General features: G+C 39.2%; 1 protein-coding gene across 1 annotated transcript in view; it reads left to right on the forward strand.

Annotated features, from left to right (window-relative positions):
• The window catches only part of COL19A1 (collagen type XIX alpha 1 chain), a 315,760-nt gene that overhangs the window by 146,767 nt on the left and 147,616 nt on the right, over positions 1-21,377 (forward strand). The window contains exon 15 of the mRNA XM_077812674.1: positions 17,924-17,977. Coding sequence (XP_077668800.1) covers positions 17,924-17,977 — 54 coding nt within the window. The remainder of the gene's footprint in view (positions 1-17,923; positions 17,978-21,377) is intronic.

Consider the following 21,377-nt stretch of genomic DNA (forward strand, 5'->3'; position numbering starts at 1 on the left):
TTAAGGCCTGAAGGGACCATTAGATCAGAAGTAGAGAAGATGATTTTGAGCTTAAGACACAGGAAGGAGTGTCAAGGAGATCTATATTTCATGTGCTCTATGGCTCAGGTATAGTCCTTGTGTGCCCCTCTCTTGCTAAAAAGAGACCACAAATCTAATCAAGCAATTAGAGAAATCTCGAACCTAAATTTTAGATGTGCTGACCACCCCCAGCTCCCATTTACTTCAGGTGGAGTTGTGAGTGCTCAGCTTCTCTGAAAATCAGGTCCAAGATGTATCAAGTTGGACATCCAAAATCAGAAGCTAGTTTTGAACTGCGTGGGCTTAACCTTACTGTAGCTTAAATCATTCATATTTATAAAACAGACATCTAAAGCTTTGAGATTTGTTGTTTGATGGAAGGTGCTATAAAGTGTTCCAGTCCAGATGATTCAGGCATAGTAAAACAACTTTAATTCTGCAGAAACTGATGACGCCCTCAGAGAAGTGCTAGTACCATCTGAAGAATTTCCACATACAGTAATTGTTAACTGAGAGATGAGGCAAGATCACCACAGCAACTTGAAGACAGATTACAACACTGCTTGAATAGATAGCGCAGCAAGAAAACTGTCACTCTACCGCTGCAAAGTGTCATAGGTGTCTAGTGGCAAAGTGTCATGGGTGTCTACAAAAAGGCAAATGAGGTCAGGGACAGTGATTAGGGGAAAATCCAATCCAGTCTCTAAATCTTATGCTTCATTTTGTGATTTTTATATAGCCATGACTTTATAATACATAACCTCAGACGAAAGATGGCTCATTCTGCCATAAATAAATAGTAGGTCAGATAATACCTGAGGTTCAAATAACACTGAATTAGGCCTGATAGCAATACTATTCAGATTGCTGTAGCAAAGACTGCGGTGTTATAACAGTGTTTCAGTTATAAACCTTGTTAAATTCAAGGGGTTAAAACTCATCACAAAATAATATTTTGGGCTGAAGCTTGGCATTATTTGGAGCCATTTCTGATTTTTCCTACTAAGAAAATGTTTTGTTTGGTTATTTTGGTGATATGGAAATATAAAATAAATTTGTTCTTGGGTGATTTGGGGGAATAACTAAAATAAATTTCACTTTTAATTTGAAATTTTGTGAGGCAAACTACAAAAACAGAGATTCTGGACCAGATTTGGCACTAGCCTTTTTTGTGCTATTCATGTGATCCAAAGGGCCTGGATTCTGGCTTTAACTTTCAAGCAAAGAACCCCTTGCAGGTGTAAAGCTGGCAGATCATTTCCTATGTTAGCCACTCTCCACCCCAGTGTAGAGGAAGTGCTCAGGAAGCAGGGTGACACTGGTGTGGCAGAGCTCTGTTTTACTATGCTCATCCTCCACTGCATGAGGTTTCTTGGAGACCATGCACCAGTGGTATAAGTTAAAGCAGGGCCTAGGCTCCCATATTCTGTGCTGCCCCAGGCCTAGCATGAGCTAGAGCAAACCCAGTGTTGTTCTATTTCATGCCAGGGATATGCCATGATAGAAACAGGGAGCTGTAAGTAGCTCCCTGACTCTCCACCTACACTCCCAACACTGAGCAGAATTAGGGTGCAGGAGATACTGGAGGGAAAATCTACGTTTTTTTCAACAAGTGTTTAACTATGCATACATGACAGAGGTAACCATAAGAGCCAGTACAGCAGTGGTGGCCAACCTGAGCCTGAGAAGGAGCCAGAATTTACCAATGTACATTGCCCCCTGCTCACAGCACCTCCTGCCCACGATCAGCGCCTCCCCTTCCCTCCCCACACCTCCCGATCAGCTGTTTCTTGGCATGCAGGAGGCTCGGGGGGTGAGGGCAAGGAGCAAGGGCACTTCAGGCTCAGGGGACTGGGTGAGAAGGGGTGGAGTGGGGGCAGGACCTATGGCAGAACCAGGGGTTGAGCAGTGAGCACCCCCAGACACAAAGGAAAGTTGGCGCCTGTAACTTCAGCCTTGGAGTCGGTACCTATACAAGGAGCCGCATATTAACTTCTGAAGAACCACGTGGCTCAAGAGCCACAGGTTGGCCACCCCTGCAATACAGCATGGCTTGTAAATAATGCATGATCAGAATTAGTACGTGTGCCAAAATACATAATTACTCAATAAGCTATAACAGTCTTAACAGATAGATGAAACACATACCAAAATATTTTAACGAGAAATACTTCTTCTAAAGTTCCCCAAAATGTTTAGTCAGTTATAATGTATATTGACATGAGTCAAAATATGCATTGCTCTGAGAGATCATAATGGTCTGGAGAATCTGTCCAGTTAATAATACAAGTCTGAAAACCTTTCATAAAATCTCTTCACTGCCCTTCAAAAACCACCACCACCAACAACAAAACTTTAGGCATAGAGAAGAAGCAAAGAATTCAAGAGGGAATGCATGTGTCATATGGTTAAGTAAAGGTCTGATTGTAGCCCACTGAAGTCTAGGGGTTTGGGTCAGGCCCTAAAGCAATATGTTAGTTTGAGTGTTGCAAAGATAATATGCAGGTATAAAGTTCCACAATATTTCATATATTTTGTTGTTTTTAATGTAATTTCACCATGCTTGAAATGTTTAGAAAAAAGAAACTGAATTAGAAATATAAGCAAAATATATAAAATATATAAAATATATAAGCAAAGTTGAGAAGGAGACATAAAGATAAATTTAAAAGCGTCTGTGCATTGAACTTCTGTTGAAGTAAGTAGTCAAAAGGAGTTTTGTTCAGGGAGGGTTTCTAGGATTTCTTGCAGTATTTAAGTATATGCATTTGAATCATACATTATTACACAATAAGCTCTAATGGCTCTAATCACTACATTTTTAAGCATTTTTTTAAAAGATCTTCAGTTCAAGTTATGTTTTCCTGAAGTCAGTGATTCATACATCTGCTCATGGAATATCCTTTACATTGAGTCCTTGATTATGGTAATGATTTGATACAGGAAATCCAAAGTTAGGGCTCATAGTCGTACTTCATTTCTGCCACTGTGTGTAGTTTGTAGTTTATAGTGCTTTACCTTTCTAAAGTACTATACAAGTATTAAAGGTTCATCATTGTTTTTTTATAACACTTTTTAAAAAATTTATAATAGTGTAAATTAGGAATGAAATTTTAATCTTCTCACTTTAGTTACATTTTTATACCCTTAACATTATGTAATATACTGTCTTATATGTGAATATATTATTTTGTTTTCAAGTCCTAAAAATTAATAATTTCTATGATAACTAGTGCTATCTTTAGAGACCCTCCAGGGAATAAAAACCAGGGGGTTACAGTGTTCTACTGCACAGTTTTGTCAAAATACAGAATTTAGGCTTAGGAAGGGAGAGACTGGTCTCTGAAATGTCACAGTTGGCTAAGCTCCTCTCTTCCTTTCTGGCATCACAGCTTAAGCCTGGGCATGTCATGTCAGAAGAGTGACAGGTGAAGGAAGGTAGTGCAGCGATCTCTCTTGTAAAATATATGAAAACTATTCCTCTTGACACTTGATCTGCTGCTTTTAGTTCCTCAGGAAAATGAGTGTCCATCTGTACGTTCTTGTGGATCTATCCCTTTTGGGAGTTATAAAATACTCATCCAGATGGCACCAAGTGTTTACACAGAAGCCAAAGGTTAAGTCAGTCACAAGCAAACGTACCTAAGACTTGCTTACTAAACAGATATTTGGAATGCTGGCTCTTTGGGCTTTGGAGGCTTAGTTAAATCAAGCTCAAGGGAAATTCATACACAGATACTGTGCAGAGTAGTCAGCATGAGGAAATGGCAAATTCAGGTCTGGGCAAGTTCTGTGGTCACTTTTAGATTCAGTAAACAGACGATACACCAACAGCATACTGCAGCTTTGATGTAGCAGGTTATGTAATATTCACACAGGGATAAAACTGTAAATTATTTTATATCACAAAGTTTCAATATACACATTGTATTTAAAACCTTAATTATTGAATAGTTAACTAACTGAAGATGTAATATACTGTATCCTTGAGTGTTTAATATTAGCTGTTTGAAGTATGCTCTTCACACCTAGTGGGCTGATTCTACAGACATTTTCTATGCAACTGGTCCTTTCACACATCCCAAAATGGGACTACTAGTGTGAAAAAGGATGTGCAGATTCAGGCCCTAAAAGGGAAATCCTGTTTATAAATGTTTCATCCAGTGTTATTCTGCCTCTTAAAATTAAAAACTGCAGGTGAAAGCAGACTGATTAATAAAAGAATATATAACTTGGAAGTGATTTTATATTTTCATTGTTTAAAAAAATATGTCTCCAGTAACAGGAATCTGTATTTTAACCATTTCTGCCATTTAAATGGAGGTTATTAGAGTTCATGAAAATATTAACCTATCCATTTCTTTTGGGCTAGATGTAGTCATGGGATTATCTCCTGGTTTTTAAATGTTGTTTAAATGTGAGGGAAGACTCTGTCAAGGTAAACTTGTCTAGAGACGCAGACAATATTTCTGTAGTTTCAAGCTGTTTTTATTTTTATCTCCTCTGCGCAGTAATACAGGAGAGCTGGTGCTTAGGGCCAGAGGGAAGATTTATGTTTTGGTCTCAGAGAAGATTTATGTTTTGTAAAAACCTGCAGTCTGCTCAGTTGACATGGAAATGATTTATGTGTCTTTCATTAGAAGAATGATGTGAGAATAGTTCCCTGTTCCTTTCTATTACTAGTGCACTTCACTGTAAAGAGGCATTTCAAGTGACTCTCTTTCAGGAGTTTAAATTATGCATTTTTTTGGCTTACAAAATAAACCCTTGTCTAGTAAAAGTGCTAGGTTCATAAACTATGAATTTTTATGACATAGTTCTGTCCATTTCTTATTGAAATGATGGTCTCTGTTGAAAATAAATTAAAATAGATGTAAAGCTCCACTATCTGAAAAAGGTGTAGAAATTACCACACCCATAGGAAAATGAGATTATAGTTTTGTTTGCTTCAGTAATATATTATAAAAATGTAGTAGGCCATATTTTGATGTAGTCTGATATATACAGTTAGGGCTAAATTCTGCTTCGATACTTACTGAAGTCTGTGGAGTGGTGACAGAGTAACCAGTGATAGAACTGGAGTCTGCAAAACACCTATTGATTTCAGTAGGAGCACTATGGGCCCTGATCCTGTAGCTGCTCTGCATATGGAACTTCCATATACTTCAGTGAGTTTTGAATGCAGGGTCAGGTCCCATTTAAATTAAATTAATCCCACGTGAATATTTTAAAGAAATATTGATCGAATTTCCTCATAAAATTTGTGGTACTATAGTGAAGAAAGTAAATGTGACCTATAGTAGAACCCTGATTTCATGAACATTGATCTTATCTTTCTGCCATCCAATGCAACTTAAATCTGTCAGCCTCCTTTCAAGTGTGGTTTTGAAAAAGACAGATTTGGTGGGAAAGAAGAGATGCAGTTGTCACAAAGAAAAGTCAGGCATACTGTGTACATTTGTAACATACACTATAATTGAATGATTAATAAATTAATTTACGCACTGTACCTTCTATAATTTTGAGATGTTCAGTTTTGTGAGCATTTCAATTTTTGCTCAATCCCCAATTAGTTCATAAAATAGGGGTTCCGCTATAAAACAATATATTGCTCATAGTGGGTCATTCATGGCATTTAGCCACAGCCCCGCATTAGAGGCAAGGCAGAGCAGCAGCACCCTGGCTCAGAGATAGTGTGCATGTTGAGGGCTTTAGGTTGCGGTGGAGTTCGCAACACCCCTTTAAAGGAGGAGTATGGCATTAAGGGCCTCAAGCCAGCATATCTAGCTGAGAAGTAGTGGAGTCAAACAAAAACTCTGCTTACTTCCTTCCCCAATTTAGCCAAATTATACAGTGACAAACCCCTGTGGTTGTCTGAGCATAGTGTCTGTGATTCTTAGCAAGTCCAGGGAAGGCTCTTTGCTCCCTCCAGCATGCAGCAGCCTTTTGTTACTTCAAAATTATGGTTGACATTAATGGTCACCTTTTAATCATGATAGTAAATTCCTGGTACTACTTGTGCTAATTAATGTCATTTTACCATTGATCCTTGCAAGAGGCAGGGCCATATAGTGCCTTCTATCCAAGTCAGGACTTCCATTCATACCAATGAGCAATGTGCATGCAGTTCAACATCAGCACATAGTAGTAGCCATCACTGATCCGTCTGTAAAGGAAAATACAGAGAAAGGGCCAAATTCTGCTCTGTTACTCCCTGTCATATAAATGAGGGCAGATCTGGTTCTATGGTATTTGAATAATTCCATTTACAGAGTCAACATACATTTTTTGTTTAGAAATTTATTATTGCCAACTGAACAACTAAGTAATGTCCGTGACACTTGAGTCCTAGAAAGGTTTATTATTATTTAGTTAAATATTATAAAAACTCACACATTCCAAACACGGGGAAGTGATCTGTTCACACATCGCTATGAGAGATGGTTCCGCATGCCTGATTTAGATTTTTGGGTACTTTTGACTTGTCTCCCTAAACTCCACATATAGCTTACCTGCTGTCTTGCAGAAATTACTGTTAGAATGGGATTCACCTAAGAATCTGACTGCTTCATAATGAGAAAAAAATAAAATCTATAATATGAGTTTTGTACCTACATTTTTTTTATTGAATTAATCTATGAAGTTCTCATGAAGAAGCAGTTCCATACTTCAGTGAGGCTGATGCATTTATTTTTTGTGCTAATAATGGAAGTCGCCATGCATGGAATCCACTTCAGCAGAACAAAGAGTTTATGGAGATCCTGCCCAATCTCATGTTTCAAGACCATCAGACACACTCTGTACTAACTTTTATATACTTAAAATACACTTGTATAATATTTTTGTTGTACTGTGTTTTTGGCATGGGCTGTAAGTTGACTCAGGAAGTAAGTAATATGAATAATGTCTGTAAGTAACTTCACTTGTCCACTTCAGCTGCTTTTCATAATTGACTGAGGTTATGATTAGTACTTTGCTTTTGTTCAAAACATGTTCTAATGTAATTAATTTGAACCATTAAATGTAGTAAGCAGACATCTGCTGTGTTTCTGTAAACATTTTTAAAAACCTGTTAAATCAATACAAGTGTTTTTTTGTGTCTTCATGGTCACATGAGAAGATTTTACTCTTTATCCTGTAGTGAGCAGCTTATAATAGGGAGGTTGTATGAAATCTAACACACTTCAGTTGATACCGCCTGAAACTACAAACAGTTTAACAAGATTGCACTGCTAGTCACATACTTCCATCATTGCCAAACACATTTCTTTTCTCTCAGCTAAGGTTTAATAACTCTTATATACTCTATCTCCAATTACTTGTCAAAAATGTTGATTTAGGATATGATCAGCTGAAAATTTTAACAATTACTATGTGTCATCAGTAACTATAATGCAAGAAACCCACACACATTTTAATGATTCATTCAAGATATTTAACAAAACTCATACAGATTCTTCCATGTTAGCCCATGAAACTTATGTATGGGAACTGTGGTGCTAAAATATTAAAATTATAGATTCTGTGCTCTGTGTGAGATTTTACAGTATGTGAGTTAAAGAGACAAGGTGGGTGAGCTAATGTCTTTTATTGGTCTAATTTTTGTTGGTGAGAGAGACAAGCTTACACAAAGTTCTTCAGGTGACAAACTCAAAAGCTTGTCTCTCTCACTGACAAAAGTTGGTCCAATAAAAGATATTACGTACTTTGTCTCTCTGATATCCTGGTACCGACTTGGCTACAATAACACTGCATACAAATGTGTGAGTTTTCAGATTAATTTAAAAGATTCACCGCTACTTCTATACCATTTTGAAAATCCAGCATTCCCCTTCCATTCCCACTGCTAACAGCTTAGTCCACATCTCTATCATCTGTCACTTTATTTACTGAAACCCTCTTGTTGCTGCGTATCTAACCCAAACACTACAACCAAGATCCTTTCTCTTGCCCACTAATCTGTTGCAAATTCCTTTATAAATTTCCACTTTTCTCTGCTTCAAGTTTATGCGACTCAACTTCATTTTCAAGGCTTTGCACAACTCAACATCTGCCTGTGTATCTTATTTAATCTCTTTTTAAGCCCCTATTCACCCTCTATGTTCTTCGCAAGGTTCCTGATTGATGCCTCCTTTGCCCATTCCTGAAACTCTTGATTTTGTTTCTTTTTCATGACACCTCTTAGTGTCCTTCTCTCATTTAACTTTCACCAAGCACACTCTGCCTCCTTTTTTAGAAAGCCTCCTAGAAGCCTGTCAGTTCCATGAAAGGTATTGGCAATAGAGACTGCATATACCCCTTGTTCTGTATTTGATCTGGTTTTGCCCTTAGATTGTACTGTCTCAGGGCAGTAACTTGTTTGGCCAATTTTTACATGGTGCATATTGGACTTTGTACATATGAAACCCTAAAATAAATATATATAAACATATATAGCTTTAGTCTTTGGGTCATGTCATGTCCTCCCATGGAAAAACCTGCAGGAGGGCAAAGGAAGTTTAGAAAACTTTCACTGAGTTTCAAAGAGATCATCCAGTTGGGTTGGAGTGGGGTTCACTTGTCCGCAAAGTGGGTACAGAGCATGACTTTCTCAAGATTTTCAGAAAAATCCCATGGATCTCATGCCATCGGTGGAAGGCTGCCCTCTATTTCCCCTGCCAAAACATGACCCCATCTAGAGTACTGATACTTACATCTTACCACACCTCATTGTCGTCTCCAAGAAGATATAGCAGTGCAGAACAGGACCACATGAGAATTAAGGTTGATGTGGTCACCTTAGTTCCTGTGGGTATTGCTAAACATGTTTGCTAGGAAGTGGTGACACGGGTAAAACAGACCACCTTCTCCCAGACTCAGGTTTTCCCATCCCAAACTGACAGAGTTTATTATCAAGAGAGCATTTCATGAGGTGAGATGGGGTGGATGCACAACATCTCTCTCAAACAGCTGGGGAGTTCTTTTTCTGGATTTCCTCTACTATTATGTCCATTACTCCAAAATCTAGCCTTTGATTTCCTTATTAGAATCATAGAAGTTAGATATAGAAAAGACATAGAATCATAGGACTGGAAGGAAGAAGAAAAGGAGTACCAGTGGCACCTTAGAGACTAACCAATTTATTTGAGCATAAGCTTTCATGAGCTACAGCTCACTTCATCGGATGCTGTAGCTCACGAAAGCTTATGCTCAAATAAATTGGTTAGTCTCTAAGGTGCCACTAGTACTCCTTTTCTTTTTGTGAATACAGACTAACACGGCTGCTACTCTGAAAACTGAGGACTGGAAGGGACATTGTTAGGTCATCTAGTCCAGCTCCCTGAACTCATGACAGGACCAAGCATTATCTAGACGATCCTAACAGGTGTTTGTCTAACCTGCTCTTAAAAATCTCCAATGATGGAGATTCCACAACCTCCCTAGGTAATTTATTTCAGTGCTTAACAACCCTGACAGTTAGGAATTTTTTACTAATGTCCAACCTAAGGCACCCTTGCTGCAATTTAAGCCCATTGCTTCTTGTCCTTAGAGGTTAAGGAGAACAATTGTTCTCCCTCTTCCTTGTAACAACCTTTTATGTGCTTGAAAACTGTTATCATGTCCCCTCTCACGCTTCTCTTTTCCGGACTAAACAAACTCATTTTTTTCAATCTTTCCTCATAGGTCATGTTTTTTAGACCTTTAATCATTTTTGTTGCTCTTCTCTAGACTTTCTCCAATTTGTCCACATCTTTCCTGAAATATGGTGCCCAGAACTGGACACAATACTCCAGTTGAGGCCCAATCAGTTCGGAGTAGAATGAAAAAATTACTTCTTGTATCTTACTTACAACGCTCCTTCTAAATACATCCCAGAATGATGTTTGCTCTTTTTTGCAACAGTGTTACACTGTTGACTATATTTGGCTTGTGATCCACTGTAAGCCCTAGGTCCCTTTCCGCAGTACACCTTCCTAGGCAGTCATTTCCCATTTTGCATGTGTGCAACTGATTGTTGCTTCCTAAATGGAGTACTTTGCATTTGTCCTTATTGAATTTCATCCTATTTACTTCAGACCATTTCTCTAGTTTGTCCAGATCATTTTGAATTTTAATTCTGTCCTCCAAAGCACTTGCAACCTCTCCCAGCTTGGCATCATCCACAAACTTTACAAGTGTACTCTCTATACCATTCTCTAAATCATTGATGAAAATATTGACCAGACCTGGACCCAGAACTGATCCCTGTGGGACGCCACTCAATATGCCCTTCTGGTTTACTGCAAACCCCTTTTAAATACTCTCTGGGAATAGTTTTTCAGCCAGTTATGTAGCCACCTTATAGTAGCTCCATCTAGATTGTATTTCCCTAGTTTGTTTATGAGAAGGTTGAGAAACAATATCAAAAGCCTTATTAAAGTCAATATATACCAGATCTACCGCTCCTCTCCTCCCCCCACCACAAGGCTTGTTACCCTGTTGAAAAAAGCTATCCGGCTGGTTTGGCATGATTTGTTCTTGACAAATCCATGTTGAATATTACTTATCACCTTATCTTCTAGGTGTTTGCAAGTTGATTGCTTAATTATTTGCTCCATTATCTTTCTGGCTATTGACATTAAGCTGACTGGTTTGTAATTTCCCAGGTTGTCCTTTTTTTTCCTTTTTATAGATTGGCACTATAATTGCCCTTTTCCAGTCCTCTGGAATCTCTCCGGTCTTCCATGACTTTTCAAAGATAATCGCTAATGGCTCCGATATCTCCTCAGTCAGCTCCTTGAGTATTCTAGGATGCATTTCACCAGGTCCTGGTGACTTGGAGACATCTAACTTTTCTAAGTAATTTTTAACTTGTTCTTTTCCTATTTTAGCTTCATACTCAACTTCATTTTCACTGGCAATAACTGTGTTAGACGTGCAATCACTACTAACCTTTTTGGTGAAAACTGAAACAAAAAAATCATTTAGCCGTTTCCACATTTTCTGTTATTGTTTTTCCCCCTCATCGTGTAACAGGCCTACCCTCTCTTTGGTCTTCCTCTTCCTGTATTTGTGGGTTGTTTTCTTGTTACACTTTATGTCTCTTGCTAGTTTAAGCTCATTTTGTGTCTTGGCCTTTCTGATTTTGTCCCTTCATACTTGTGTTATTTGTTTATATTCATCCTTTGTAATTTGGCCTAGTTTCCACATTTTGTAGGACTCTCTTTTGAGTTTCAGGTCATTGAAGATATCATGGCTAAGCCAGGTTGGTCTCTAGCCATCTTCCTATCTTTCCTATGCACTGGGATACTTTGCTCTTCTGCCCTTAGGTTTAAGTTCATCCCATTGCCAGTAGAGAATTATCCACTATGGTAGATTCTTCAGTTTTTCCAGTCTAATTTTAACTAACTTAAGCAATGGGTGCTTCTCTACTTCCTTTGTAGTGAGGAGGACTCACTGTTGGACAACTGTCCCTTTCATTCATTTTGAAAGTTACTCTCAAAGGTGACTGAAGGTGTATAGTTATTTTTGTCTAGGACCTCACTGAGTAAAGAGCAGTAGCTGCTATTTTATTACATTTCTAAAACTAGGATGTTGGGTACTTTGGAACATATTGTTTTTTCATTTATAAACCAGAAGGCCTTAATGAAACCTAAATTTCAGTGACAGGGGACGTCCCTTTGTACAGAGCGGTTCTTCCATTCCAGTTTCCATTTACACTCAGCACTCCTCCTTTTCCTTGAATATAAACCTCCTTAGCTGTTTCTTTGTCCTTAATTGTGATATTTTAAAATTAGAAGAAAAAGAATGAGCATAGATTTAGAACAGAAAATGTTGGCTACAAAACTAGTTGTCACTGTGTTATGACAGTTTTTTCCCATTAGGACTTTGTTTTACAGGTGCTGAGTGCTTCCTTCTATATAATGTATAAGTTTTTGAGGTTCATGCACTGTCATATTTGTTATGACTGTTTCTTATTTTTAAAGAAACTTACCTTCTTATTGACCAAGATGCAAAGCTCTTTTGGGTTGGAGATGCAGTGGAGAGTTAGCTGCACAGACAAAAAATGGCTAAGGTTTAGGAACACCAAACTCTGTACTTCTCTGTAAGGCTAACAGCAGTCTTCGAAGGTAGTGTCTTCGGTAAAATCATTCGTAAATTTAATTTTTTTACTTTATGAATAAATATTTGATGTGTTCTAATTTTACCTAATTGCTTCCACCAATGGATAGATTATAGGTCATATTCTGAGCTGTCTTTTTATCTTGAGGGTATATAATAATGGCTGCTTTTGAACCACTCAGTTTCTGAAGTTATTAGAAAAGTCATTGCATCGGGATCCTTAATTTTTAGTTTAAGGAATCTATTTTATATTTTGCAAGCAGACATAAAAAAATGGCTCTCCAAGGTTCCAAGTACCCTTCCATCAATTTACAATACATTTCATAATCAAATAATTACAAAGCAAGGCAAGATCTTGCTCCCCTATGTACAACCACTATTCAGGAGGGGGAGAAAATCACAAACTAAAATCTTTCCAACCCTTGAATTCCCAGCAACAGTATCACCAAAAAGATGAGCTATCTATGCGTTGTACTTGGGATCAGAGTAACAGCCGTGTTAGTCTGTATTCGCAAAAAGAAAAGGAGTACTTGTGGCACCTTAGAGACTAACCAATTTATTTCAGCATAAGCTTTTGTGAGCTACAGCTCACTTCATTGGATGCATACTGTGGAAAGTGTAGAAGATCTTTTTATACACACAAAGCATGAAAAAATACCTCCCCCCACCCCACTCTCCTGCTGGTAATAGCTTATCTAAAGTGATCACTCTCCTTACAATGTGTATGATAATCAAGGTGGGCCATTTCCAGCACAAATCCAGGGTTTAACAAGAACGTCTGGGGGGGGGGGGAGGGTAGGAAAAAACAAGGGGAAATAGGTTACCTTGCATAATGACTTAGCCACTATTAGTCTCTATTCAAGCCTAAGTTAATTGTATCCAATTTGCAAATGAATTCCAATTCAACAGTCTCTCGCTGGAGTCTGGTTTTGAAGTTTTTTGTTGTAATATAGCAACTTTCATGTCTGTAATCGCGTGACCAGAGAGATTGAAGTGTTCTCCGACTGGTTTATGAATGTTATAATTCTTGACATCTGATTTGTGTTCATTTATTCTTTTACATAGAGACTGTCCAGTTTGACCAATGTACAAGGCAGAGGGGCATTGCTGACATATGATGGCATATATCACATTGGTGGATGTGCAGGTGAATGAGCCTCTGATAGTGTGGCTGATGTTATTAGGCCCTGTGATGGTGTCCCCTGAATAGATATGTGGGCACAATTGGCAACGAGCTTTGTTGCAAGGATAGGTTCCTGGGTTAGTGGTTGTGTTGTGTGGTATGTGGTTGCTGGTGAGTATTTGCTTCAGGTTGGGGGGTTGTCTGTAGGCAAGGACTGGCCTGTCTCCCAAGATTTGTGAGAGTGTTGGGTCATCCTTCAGGATAGGTTGTAGATCCTTAATAATGCGTTGGAGGGGCTTTAGTTGGGGACTGAAGGTGACGGCTAGTGGCGGTCTGTTATTTTCTTTGTTAGGCCTGTCCTGTAGTAGGTGACTTCTGGGAACTCTTCCGGCTCTATCAATCTGTTTCTTCACTTCCGCAGGTGGGTATTCTAGTTGTAAGAATGCTTGATAGAGATCTTGTAAGTGTTTGTCTCTGTCTGAGGGGTTGGAGCAAATGCGGTTGTATTGCAGAGCTTGGCTGTAGACAATGGATCGTGTGGTGTGGTCAGGGTGAAAGCTGGAGGCATGTAGGTAGGAATAGCGGTCAGTAGGTTTCCGGTATAGGGTGGTGTTTATGTGACCATCGTTTATTAGCACTGTAGTGTCCAGGAAGTGGATCTCTTGTGTGGACTGAACCAGGCTGAGGTTGATGGTGGGATGGAAATTGTTGAAATCATGGTGGAATTCCTCAAGAGCTTCTTTTCCATGGGTCCAAATGATGAAGATGTCATCAATATAGCGCAAGTAGAGTAGGGGCGTTATGGGACGAGAGCTGAGGAAGCGTTGTTCTAAGTCAGCCATAAAAATGTTGGCATACTGTGGGGCCATTTACCAACAGGAGAGTGGGTTTGTGGCGGGGGGGAGAAAACCTGGATTTGTGCTGGAAATGGCCCAACTTGATTATCATACACATTGTAAGGAGAGTGATCACTTTAGATAAGCTATTACCAGCAGGAGAATGGGGTGGGGGGAGGTATTTTTTCATGCTTTGTGTGTATAAAAAGATCTTCCACACTTTCCACAGTATGCATCCGATGAAGTGAGCTGTAGCTCACGAAAGCTTATGCTCAAATAAATTGGTTAGTCGCTAAGGTGCCACAAGTACTCCTTTTCTTTTTGTACTTGGGATGTTAACAGTGCTGGGCAAATTTGGAGGAGTGAATTCTAAAGTAGAGGAGCATTAACAGAGAATGCATACACGCACATACACACATAGGGGTGTGTGTGTGTGTGTGTTTAAACTACATAGCTTCACTGTCAAGGTTCCTCCCCCACTCTGAACTCTAGGGTACAGATGTGGGGACCTGCATGAAAAACCTCCTAAGCTTATCTTTACCAGCTTAGGTCAAAACTTCCCCAAGGTACAAAATATTCCCCCCGTCGTCCTTGGATTGGCCGTTACCACCACCAAACTAATACTGGTTACTGGGGAAGAGCTGTTTGGATGCGTCTTTCCTCCCAAAATACTTCCCAAAACCTTGCACCCCACTTCCTGGACAAGGTTTGGTAAAAAGCCTCACCAATTTGCCTAGGTGACTACAGACCCAGACCCTTGGATCTTAAGAACAATGAACAATCCTCCCAACACTTGCACCCCCCCTTTCCTGGGAAATGTTGGATAAAAAGCCTCACCAATTTGCATAGGTGACCACAGACCCAAACCCTTGGATCTGAGAACAATGAAAAAGCATTCAGTTTCTTACAAGAAGACTTTTAATAAAAATAGAAGTAAATAGAAATAAAGAAATCCCCCCTATAAAATCAGGATGGTAGATATCTTACTGGGTAATTAGATTCAAAAACATAGAGAACCCCTCTAGGCAAAACCTTAAGTTACAAAAAAGATACACAGACAGAAATAGTTATTCTATTCAGCACAATTCTTTTCTCAGCTATTTAAAGAAATCATAATCTAACACATACCTAGCTAGATTACTTACTAAAAGTTCTAAGACTCCATTCCTGGTCTATCCCCTGCAAAAACCAGCATATAGACAGACACACAGACCCTTTGTTTCTCTCCCTCCTCCCAGCTTTTGAAAGTATCTTGTCTCCTCATTGGTCATTTTGGTCAGGTGCCAGCGAGGTTACCTTTAGCTTCTTAACCCTTTACAGGTGAGAGGAGCTTTTCCCTGGCCAGGAGGGATTTCAAAGGGGTTTACCCTTCCCTTTATATTTATGACAGGAGCATTAACCGAGAATGCATACACACACATACACACATACGTGTGTATGTATGTGTGTGTTTAAACTACATAGCTTCACTACAGTTAGTGCTGTATGATTTCTGGTTCACACACGAAATTTTTCACTTTAACATACACAAATATATTCTAGCAAGTTAACAGTTATATTTGTTTCAGAGTAACAGCTGTGTTAGTCTGTATTCGCAAAAAGAAAAGGAGTACTTGTGGCACCTTAGAGACTAACCAATTTATTTCAGCATAAGCTTTCGTGAGCTACAGCTCACTATGCAGTAAGCTGTAGCTCACGAAAGCTTATGCTCAAATAAATTGGTTAGTCTCTTCGTTGTATCTGTGACTTTGTGAACAACTATGCATCATCAACCATTAATAGAAAATTTTGAAATTGTTTGCAGCATAAATGTAGTTTGAAGCAGTTTTGAAGTGTCTGAAACAATAACTTGTTAACATTTTAAATTAAAGTGAGAGAATATCATGTAGTGAATTAAGTCTGAGGCGTTCTCCCAGCTGTTGTGATTCAGAGTGGAGAAATTATATAAATGGGAAAGCTCTTGAACAGATTAATTTTTATTTAAAACTGAATTCATACAATTCATTTTAATAAAGTGATATCGTCTTTTGAAGATTTGGGAGGTAGCAATTTAAACCTCATTACTTTTCTCAATTTTATCGCCTGAATTACAGATCATAATGTTTTAATTCACTTTCTAGAAATATAGAGTTTTCTAAAATCTTGACTTATGAGAGGCTTGATTCAACACTTCTTAACTAGCCAAAAGGGGAGTTTATCTTGAATAAATAAAAAACCTAAGGCTCCAATCCTGTGACTTGTTATGCACAGCCAGAACCCTGCACCTTGACCTCAACAGTGAGGCTGGATGTGGGCTTACGGGTTGACCAGAGCACAGTCACTTATAGGATCAGGGCAAAGTGCCTAAACTTGATCTCAGAGATATGGTGTGGATTGCTATTTATTGGCTGAGCTTGCAAGACCCTACACTCGAAGGTGTTTGTATGTATGTAATGTGATGACTTTTGAACACTGCATCAAATCAGTTCCAGTATTTCAGGGAATGTTATAGGCATCGCTGGCCAGAATCCTATTGAATTGGGGAGCAATTGGAAAATTGAAAGAGGAGATTGGGAGAGGGTAGAATGTGGGAGACATGGAGTCCCTGCCATTGATTTAGCACAACCACAGCTTCAAGCACCTCTGCTGTAGGTCAGACTTGTTGATGGTGCCCATTAACACCTTAAAGAATAGCAATACTTTATCTAATCTCTGTCCATGCTCCCTTGATATGCTGAATGTTTTCTCACCCAGACAAATGATACGGTTGCAATGGCAGTGTGCTCATAGTCCCTAGCTTTGGGGGAGAAGAGGGACACTGGTATGGGGGAATGGACAGGCAACATAGTTCCTGGTGGGGAAGATAAGTTGAGTGGCTCTGATGTGGAGGAAGAGGACACACAAGATCCTAGCTTGGGGTAGAAAAAGGAATAGGAAAAGCTGCAGCATGCACAGACGCTGACATGGGAGATAATGGGAACCTAGGAATGGGGGGCAGTCAGAACTCAAGTGTGACACAGAGGTCCATTGGTGCCAGCTGGCAAAAGGTTCACTACTCTGTGTCAGCAAACATAATAGGCCTGACAAACTCTTCACCTAAGACACTGCTTTCATGGTACTTATCCATAAATAAGTCTTGTAAGGTGTCAGATAAAAGCTGGTGTTACACTGGTCATTATTATCATTGTGAAAAGTATGTACTAATGATATTTTAAAAAGTTATGTATGTATACTGATAATACAGTATTCCTGAGCCTCTGTATCAAGTATGAGTCACCTGCAGAGAGTGGTTTTTTCTCGGATCAGGAATGTTTGTGTATCTAGCTAACTGGCATATAAATTAAGCATTTAATGTTTCATGATGGGCCCCCGAGTTTGAACTGAATGCTGATAAAGAGCAGGATGGGAAGGTAGCACTCAGGTAATTCATGGTGGAGGGGGATGGAGGAGTGCAAGGAGCCCCTGCTGTGCAGTAAGCTCAGCCTACACAAGCTACAGAGTGTGTGAACCCCTAGCTTAATGAAGCCAGCTAATTTGTATGTGGCATACTGACTTTACATGATATGTGGTAGTACAAGATACAAATCATAGTTAAATCCTTTATAACTATATTTAAAACAGTACTGTGTCAAAACCCAATAATTATTCTGGTCCATTGGCTTTTATATGGTACAATATGATTATGCTGGTATTACAATCATCAATAAAAATTGTTACTTTTTTTTTACACATGAACATAATGTAGTCCTGAATGTAACGCGATCTCTTTCAGTAATGAACATTTTAAGTTTCTTTTGGTTACAAGTATGGTTTGTTACAGGCTGAGTCAAATTAAGTCAAGATCATCTTGAAATGTTACATTCTTGAATGTTTGTATTTCCAGGGTTTGCCAGGGCTAGAAGGTCCTCCCGGTCCACCAGGGAAAGAAGGTCAGAGGGTGAGTAAACTTTGTGAACAACTGGCAAGTGTGTGAACTGAGGTTAATGTGTTCTTTCTGAGCACCAATAAAAATAAGACTAAAAGATAGCAGCTGAGTATGAAGCATTCTCTCAAATTGAGCTTTGAAATGTGAGTTTTGTCTTTGTTTGAATGAGATTTAACAGTTAAACAATCTTAAATGTTTTAATGACTGGCAGCACAGATTTGTAGCTTGGGTAAAGTGCATCTGCTGTAATTTAAACTGGAAAAATAATAAAAAAATGATCTCAACTTTCAGTTCTGTTGTGAGAAAGGAAGGTATCCTAGGGTACATATCATACGTCAGCGTGTGATTTTTATGCTAAGTATTATACAGCTTAAAGCTAGGGCCAATGATCAGGGTATTATTGTTTTGATATGTGCATGTCACAGTTGATAATATCTATACAAGAAATGGATAACAGTTAGAAAGAAATAAGAAGCAACCAAGATGTGCTCAAAACTTGAAATGAATCTAGACCCATTTGTGAAATTTAAAAATGTTGGGTTAACTGTGTTTTTTACTCATTTTCTTGTGCCTCTCCATTTCGTGGCTTCCTCTTGTACCAGCAGAAGTAGTAAAATACAAAGACAGATGCTGATCTCATAGTATTATGAGTGATCCTGAACTAGAAAATATTGGGAAAACTCAAGAGAGAGTTTGTTTTCATGAGATTGTTAGACCAATTCTAGACCAAAGTTTGGATAAATATCAGATTTCTTAGCAAACAGAACTAGTGTGACTTTCTGAAGTTTGTTCATTCACAATTAATTTTGGCCCAGGCCTACAGGAGGGCATTGAGGCACTCATTTTTCAGAAAAGTTAACGGGAATCAAGATGTTGAGTACTCTACTTTATTGGGTCCTTTGTGAACAACCTTTCATTAAAGGCATAATGCTGATTGGTAAAGATGTGATGCTGTAGCCTCTATACAAAGGGGTATTTCTTTTCAGGAGAGCAGTCCCACTTACTTCAGTGGAACTATCCACAGGCCTGATCCTGGTACACAGTGATGTGTGTGGGAATGTTCTAACTCTTACTGTTATGCAGTTAAATATGTGAGATATGGCAAAGGTCTGCTTGTCCATTTTTTTACATGCTCTAAATAGAAAGTTTTTCTGTGGAGTCTCAGGTCTGCAAAACTGCCAGAATACTAACACTTATTTGTCCCTTATATTCAATAATGTGAAAGGCAGACAGTGGTGATTATCTGAACTTTTAAAATGCAGTTATTTTGTGGTGCTACTTTTAGGCTAGGACTATAACATTATGTCCACTGCTAGAAAAATGAATTGTAGCTGTATTCTTTTTGTTATTCAGGGAAATTTAGTGAGAAGATAGATTTCCCTTAGACACTTATATTTCATACATAACATTAGCCGGTGTCTTTTCCAGTGAGTAGTAAATAGACAATACAGTATAAACAGAAGTGCTTCTTCCCCTACTGTCACAGCCATGAAGACAACTGTCTTCAGCCAAACAACAGCAACAACATAGATGTGGACTATGCCCTCTCTCATGCGCTTCATATTAATGTAGAGCGAATGGCAATACTTTCTTGCCCTGCACCACCCAGTATAATAATAATTAATAATCATGCATCATCGTGGTAGCTTAATTTAAAAAAATGTAAAAATCTGGAAATGCAGAAGTTAAGGTTTTTACAGCCACAATAACTCAGGCCTTATCAACACTGAGATTTTTAGCCACTGTTATAGTAACACTACTGTGGGTGCATGTAATATTAGATATGGTATATTGGTGTAAATCAGCAGTTGCAAGTCTAGGGTCTGCACCAAGGCAGCTACATCAGCATAGCTAACTGGATGCTAAAAAACCTCGTGCATATGAGGTCTCAATCAGGTTGCACATCCTCTATATATGGTATTACGTATTGACAAACACAAAACTATGTTAAAAGAATGTTAAGATTGCAAAATCAAGTGCTCAAGATTTAGGAAGTAGCAGAATTAAGGTTGTATGTGCAACCTTAATCCATTCTCTTCCTGCATATGGATTTTTGATGCACTTTTTATTTATTGTGTCACATACTATTTTTAATGAGACGTCTGCTTCTTTCAGTGCACAGGAAGGACAAATCAGTGGTTATTCAATATTTCTTTTTATTTCATCACTCATGTGACCCTGTGCTTCATTTATTGCACACCATCGAAACCTTGCACTTAATACAGAATTATTTATTTCCTGATGAGCTTTCCTCTGGAGCTCAGAACCATACTATAAGATCTTGTCTACACTACAGAATTTTGTTGACAAAAATCAGCTGTGGTCGACAAAACAGTGGAAGTGTACACACTACAATGTTCCTTCTACCAACAAAACTCTCCTGCTTTTCCAACAAAATAAAACCACCTCAACAAGAGGCATAGAGCTTTTTTGCAGCAAAGTTATATCGACAGAGTGTCAGTGTAGACATTGTGCTTGGTTATGTGACTGTAAAATGGCCTCCAGGAGATGACCCACAATGCTCATTCTGGCTGCTGTGGTCAGCAGTTTGAACTCCACTGCCGTGCACCCAGGTACACAGGCATCCACCCCTCCCCTTTAAAGACCCAGGAATTTTTGAAGTTCCATTTCCTGATTGCTTGGCATGGAGACCTCACATCACATTTTCCCAGCTGACCATGGCGGCTCCACGCAGCAAACGCTGTCCTGCTTGGAGTACATGTGAGTTGTTGCATCTGTAGGGAGAAGAGGCTGTGCAGTCCCAGCTCTGCTCCAGCCATAGGAACTTTGATACCTATGGACAGATTTCTTGTGGCATGTTGGATAAGGGCTGCAAACAGGACATGCATCAGTGCTGTGCGAATCTAAAGGACCTGAGGCAGGTATACCAGAAATCAGGGGAGAAAACCATGGGTCTGGTGCTGCACCAAAGTCTGCCGCTTCTACAAGGAGCTGGACACTATCTTTGGTGCTGACCCTACCTCCACCACCAAGAGCCCCACTGATGCTTCAGTGGGACTGGAGACAGCGGACTCAACCCCGAGGACAAAGTGGTGGATGAGGAAGTCGAGTTGGAGGATGAGATGGGCCAGGTGACAGGGTCGTCTGGTGCCATGATGAGCCAGGACCTCTTCTTGACTCAGGGCGGTTCAAGCCAGTCCCAGAAGTCTGTCCCAGAAGTCATGATGCAGGAGAGGGGAGCTCTGGTAAGTTATCTTTTTGAGTTGAATGCTGCTCGGTTACACGAGGTAGAGCTGTCCTTTGCTTTGTTATACACTAGAAGTGGGCTAAGGAATAGAAATGTACACGACTAGCTGTGTTTGCATCTGCTTCACATTCCCCTATGCAGCTACACAGTAGGAGTCCTGTGGAAAAGTGTGTTAATGGACACCAAGATTACACAGAAATAGTC

This window comes from Eretmochelys imbricata, chromosome 3, assembly GCF_965152235.1.
Source record: "Eretmochelys imbricata isolate rEreImb1 chromosome 3, rEreImb1.hap1, whole genome shotgun sequence".
Taxonomy (NCBI): domain Eukaryota; kingdom Metazoa; phylum Chordata; order Testudines; family Cheloniidae; genus Eretmochelys; species Eretmochelys imbricata.